A 5472-nucleotide genomic window follows, 5' to 3' on the forward strand; every position below is an offset into this window, starting at 1 on the left:
AGAAGCTGCCAAAAAATTTAACCTGTGAATTTGATAGTCCACTGTTGCCATGTCAGTGTTAGTCAGCGACTGTCAGGAACTCCTTGTTCCATGTGGACCTTGCAGTCGTTATGTTGACCGAGAAAACTACATAGGGTAAGTGTAGCTTTTCTTCTGCTGGTTATTCTTTTGACTGTTGAAATCTATCGTGGTCTGTCAAGAATTATGAGGGTTGAATGCACCCAACCTGTTGGTACACAAAGCAACACGAAAATTATTAGACGTATTGATACTATACAGTTCAAACATAAGTTGTCAAAAGAGTATCCATCTTTGCCTTCGATTAGTCTTCACGGGAAGTCTCTTCTTCCATCAGTCTGTGTTGTCAACATATTGAAAGAAATCAGTTGGGAGTTCAAATACCACAAAGCACGAGACATATGAATGTAAATTAGTGTAACTTCATAAATTCTTTGAAGTCTAATGTGTAAAGTAGGATGAAACTATAGGTTTTCATGCTCTTTTCATTAATGTATCTCCATTCCAATTTATATGGACAAATAGGAATGATGGGAATTCATTACACTTACCAGAAGACCACAGCAAAATGTTGCTGACTTTTGATTCAGTGATCCAGGTTTCCTATCAGTCTTCCACAAGCAAATACGTCTATGAACTGTGACAACAGAGAACTTGCTTAGTATTTCTTTCTAGTCACTGGAAACATGCACATGACCGCAAGCATACCTTGGTTTGATTGCAGAGATTGTTCTCTAGGAACTCTGGATGGATAGAGCTTAGAGCATCTGACCGCTTGCAATCTTTAAAAGAAACCGAGATCTGTGTAACCATTTGAGAAGGGCAAAAGCTCTTCGATGTCTACTTGAGAGCCAGCGCAATCCATGTTCTGTATTCGGCGGTGATTAATCGACTCGACTTCTGCTGTAAAAATGCTAGAAACAGGTCTATGATCAGAGAACCTGGACTCGCCACGAACGTAGGAGAGCTGGTTGAGGCCTCTTCCATACCATAAGATGCGATCGCACCTGATCCGTGAAACAATTTGATCAGCTTCACATATCAGATCAATGCATTCTAAGCTACTGTAGTGAAAATTGTTTGTTCTTAAATGATACCATGCAGGCGTTCGACGCTTCTCTTTGAGGTTCATGTCATCTCCAGCGTAGCGGTCCGAGTTGTTTGAATACTTGTATGTGGGAGGGAAGTATATTCTTCCTTCGTTCCATCCCCGGAAGACGCGGCCACACCTCCTTTCTATCCGAAGCTGCTTCAGAGAAAGAGCAGAATGAGCCACCAGAAAGTGTTCCTCGTGATCACATGAAATCTTCGCTAAGAAGCACGACTCTACCTGGTCTTTTTCCAGCAGTGCTTTCCAGTTACGCATTTCGACAAGTACCTTGGCCGCGCGATACGAAAGAGCAACGCGGTAATTTAGATCTCCAAGCCAAATTATTCGACTACTAGGGAGAAGAGCAAACGGCAAACATGAGAGCCATTAGCGGAACGTAGTCGGGTGTTCACTTCGCCAAGCAAATGGCAAACAGGCTTACTCATGCTGAAGGATGGTCTCAGGTGACCTGTCACCATGAACCGGAGGGAACCTTGTTTTTCTCAGGATCTCCATCACATCAGAGTTCCTCCGCAGCTCATCTCCATCCTTCTGCCCAGAAGTCAAATGGCTGCAGATGAAGCAGAAGCTTGTTTGGTGCAAACACATGCTAATCGAAATCGAACCCTGGAAGAAACAAGTTTAACAATCCTCCAGGTGATGTGGTTCTCATGTTGCGGCCGGTAGCAGCATTAAGGAATTGACTGCATTGAAGCTAGAGACAGCAAGAGACATGCAACTAAATCTTACCTTGTTCCCAAGATAACCCATCAAACCTCTACCAACACAGGAGACCTTTAGGTTCCTTATGCTCTCTCTTATATCTCCTCTCACCCATACAGTGAGAAATATCCCCACCATCTGCTTGCTTGCCACCAAACAATACCTGGTCGAGAGGTGAAATCCTTCTTTCAGTTGAGTTCTTGCTGGAAAGCAAATGCTCAAATAGTTCTGAGGTATTTATTTTTACCTTGGATGTCCTGGTCTATCTCGCCCCTCCATGGATGAGGAAGCTGCGTGGCCATACGACATGGGCGAGTAGTGTGCTGCCATGCTAGGGGAGTAATCTCCACTGATGTTGTCGTCGTCGTCGTCGGAGCCACCCCATCGATAGCTGGGGTCGTAATCACTTGGCCTGTTTGCGAAAATGACACGCTCGCAGATGCTATGCCGGCGATCTAACCGGGGCTGCGGGGCCAAGACGTCCCCGTCGATCCTCAAACTACGGCTCAAGGACTGGAACGAGCGGCGGTGGAGCAAATGCTGGTGTCTCGACGTCGTCGCGCCTTCGAAGTCGTCGTCCAACTCCATGATTGGGTTGGGGACAGGGGAGGGTGTCTGGTAGCTGCTGCTGCTGCCATTGCCGGGAAGACCGTCGAGGGTCTTCCTAATGAGAGCGACCCATTTCCTTGCAGGAGCATTGTCTTCTGCCCCCAAAACATTTCCCGCATTGAGAGGAACAACTTCCTGAAATCTGAGAGACCAAAGCAGGCAACTTCACACGACAGACGCTTCGAGGAAGATGCACGAAGGTGAGGCACGTACCCCAGGACGTATATGTCTGCAGCAGGTGAGGCATGGAGCCAATCATCAAGATTCAGACTACCTTTTGGGGAGTTCCCACCTACATTCCATGTTGCAACGAAGATCCTAGCCCAAGAAATCGAGTGGTAAGCGGCTCAAGGCAGCTAAGAAGTGGAATGGATGGGTGATTGCTTGGTTGTTGTTTGAAGGTACCTGTAGTGCTGGGTTTCGGTGACTTCAGCGGCAACAAGATCGATCTTTCCTCGTCGAACTTGATCGGACTTCTTCCTGGACAATCTCTCTGATGACACAAATTGAAGTTTGTGTGAGGAATAGGAACAATTCAGAGAGGGAAGGGAAAGAGAAGGAAGACATGGTCCAAAGCTGCAAGGCTGGGAGGATGCACTGTTTAACCTGTTTTGCTTTGCTTGACAGAGTAAGCTTCTGTCCCTGTGATGCTGACCCGCCATTCCTCATCGCCTCCTGAAAAGAACACGCACACACTTTAAGAAGAACAAGGAATCCAGGCTGTGTTCTGCATTAATGGGCATCAGACCCATGACTTGTTTCACAGTGTTGGAGGGGAAGCAGTTGGTCCTCAGCAGATGCTGAGGAGAGAAGAGAAGGGAGCTTTGACAAGGAAGAAAAAGGGATGTGGAAGACAAAACAGCACCACAAGCAATGAACATGATAGCAGAAGTAAGGGTGACATAAGCATCTCTACCTCTACTGACATAATCTGAATGGAAGTCGTCAGCTTTGTTCTTGATGTTGAACCATCTTACAAGGGACTTGGACCATGAGAGCTGCTCTCAAACAGATGAAAGAAGGAGAAAAAGAAGGCAAGCATTAGTAATCCACGAAGCTCAGTGGCACTTGACTGTAAGAGAACAACAGGTCTACTCAGAGCATCTGTAAGCAAAAACCTTGCTTTTCTTCGAAGTCCCATCTTTCATGGTTTCAGATGCCCTCATAGAGCTGAATAAACGGTCGTCTTCAGATCTCCAGGCAATGAAAGGGAATGGAAACAGTTGGTGTTTCTGGTTTCCATACTGTTCCCTCCTCCTGGAGAAGAACAAGATGCAGAGAACCAGAGAGCAGAGTAGATATTTTTATGGAAAACAAAGATACAGATCCTTTACTTCACTTACTAATCTACTAGGAAGTTAATTTTGCTATCTAACAAGATCAAAAGGAACTGGAGAGAGTCACTGCCAGATTCTCTTCAGAAAAAGGAAGCTGTGATCTTTGTTCCCCTCTCTAGATGGGTTTTGATGTGGAGGATTGCTGACTGAAACAAGAAGTGGGAACCATAGAGTTCAAATGCAAGGAAGTGAAAAAGATTGGATCTTGGAGAAGAAGAAGAGTGCAGGCACGCACCTTTGAGAAGGTAGGAAGGGATGGTGTGTGAGGAGAATGGAGGGAGAGACTGGGGGCATGCTCTCCTTCAAATCCTTGTGCCTAGGAGTTGATTAAAGTATCCAGTTTTAAGAGAATAAAGTGCATATAGAGGCCCCCCATCTCCCTCTCTCTCGCTCTCTCCCTTCTCTCATGTCTTTTTCCTCCAAAATCCAAGACAAAACCATAACAGGGGAATGGAAGCAAAAATGTTGTTATCAAGCAAGAAAATCTAAGATGGAAACTAATGAGAGAACAAATGAAAAGAAGAGCCGCCAGACCCCACACACCATTTAGAGTCTTCCCCCTCACAACGGCCCCTTTTCAGTATGGCGTACACCCCCTCCTCTCCTTGATCCTTCCCATGAGGCAGGTGTAGGGAAGGAAAGAAATAAAACGATAAAAACATCTAATGAAAATGACATAGAAGGATGCAGAAAGAGAGAGAGAGAGAGAGAGAGAGAGAGAGAGAGAGATTTTGTTCAACTTTGAAAATGTCGAGTTTTTCCGGGTCGTGATGTGTATGTTTGCATGGGGAGAGACATACTTTTCAGACAATTTTTCTTTCTGTTTCTTTTGATAGCAGTAGTTCTTCCTTCTTTTCCCATCTGTCCTCTCTTTTGGTAAAACTTGTGGCTCTTTGCATTGTCTTCAAGGTGTTGATGGCTAAATGCTATGTGGCATGGGGAATGTTCAGCGCTCCCATTCCTGCATGGAGAAGAGTTGAGATTTTCTAGGGGTCTGCAAGGTGAGAACTTTGTTGGAAATGCTTCGGCATGGCTTTCGAGTGGTCTGCAACCATAGTGGGTGTTGGATGAGACAGATAGATAGATCTGCAAAACTTTGGGAAGTGGGGGAGTCTTGAGGTTGGATCTTGGCTCAACCTAGGGCAGTGTTCAGAGACATTGTTGGTTTGGCTAGTTCGGAGACACGTATCTTCATCAAGGTTTGTTCTTCGTGATGGAAGAAAGAAACTGAAGAGAATCGATCTGTTGATGAGCACAGGCAGAGAAATGCAGGTTAATTTCGTCGTGGAAGCATCAAAAGAAAGTTAAGGGAGGCACTTTGGGCTTGTCACATCATGGAATGACACAGTGCATGTCAAACCTACATTGTTCAACCAAGAAAAGCTTGGTCAGATCATGTCCTGGCCAAGGTGATGACCAAGAATTCCAAACAGTGAATTCTGATTTGTACCACAGCCAGTGAACTGTTCTCTCAGAAAAGCTGACTGAGGTCAATGATGAGAATTCGGTATAAGCATTTTGTAGCAAACATGCAGTTTATGGAAGCTTTCCTCCATGGTTTGCTCCTGATAGGAAGTTAATGGTCTTCTTTCCCTCGACTCATTTGGCAATCTTCATTTTGCTGAGACATCATATCAACGAGAGCAAGTGGTGGTCAAGGAAAAGATATGATGGAAAAATAACATTCCTACCAAC

General features: G+C 45.1%; 1 protein-coding gene across 1 annotated transcript; it reads right to left on the reverse strand.

Annotated features, from left to right (window-relative positions):
- Positions 1 to 259: 259 nt before the first annotated feature.
- On the reverse strand, positions 260 to 3739 carry LOC135606504 (type IV inositol polyphosphate 5-phosphatase 7-like). The gene is made up of 13 exons (XM_065097533.1): positions 3559 to 3739; positions 3357 to 3438; positions 3047 to 3115; positions 2846 to 2933; positions 2654 to 2758; positions 2079 to 2582; positions 1859 to 1994; positions 1551 to 1735; positions 1349 to 1457; positions 1116 to 1264; positions 727 to 1025; positions 570 to 655; positions 260 to 356 (listed from the first exon to the last, which is right to left on the reverse strand). The coding sequence occupies exons 1-11, from the start codon at positions 3604 to 3606 to the stop codon at positions 803 to 805; spliced, it is 1698 nt and encodes a 565-aa protein (XP_064953605.1). The 5' UTR covers positions 3607 to 3739; the 3' UTR covers positions 260 to 356; positions 570 to 655; positions 727 to 802.
- Positions 3740 to 5472: the final 1733 nt, after the last annotated feature.

Source organism: Musa acuminata, chromosome BXJ2-3 (genome assembly GCF_036884655.1).
Source record: "Musa acuminata AAA Group cultivar baxijiao chromosome BXJ2-3, Cavendish_Baxijiao_AAA, whole genome shotgun sequence".
In the NCBI taxonomy this organism is placed as follows: domain Eukaryota; kingdom Viridiplantae; phylum Streptophyta; class Magnoliopsida; order Zingiberales; family Musaceae; genus Musa; species Musa acuminata.

Bases quoted from the DNA above. Each gene is read 5' to 3' on its own strand.
- LOC135606504 (XM_065097533.1), bottom strand. From the start codon at position 3,606: ATGAGGGCATCTGAAACCATGAAAGATGGGACTTCGAAGAAAAGCAAG. The intron at 3,116-3,356 runs GTAGAGATGCTT...TGTTCTTTTCAG, and splicing joins TTCAGATTATGTCAGTAGAG to GAGGCGATGAGGAATGGCGG. The intron at 2,583-2,653 runs GTACGTGCCTCA...TTGGTCTCTCAG, and splicing joins GCAGACATATACGTCCTGGG to ATTTCAGGAAGTTGTTCCTC.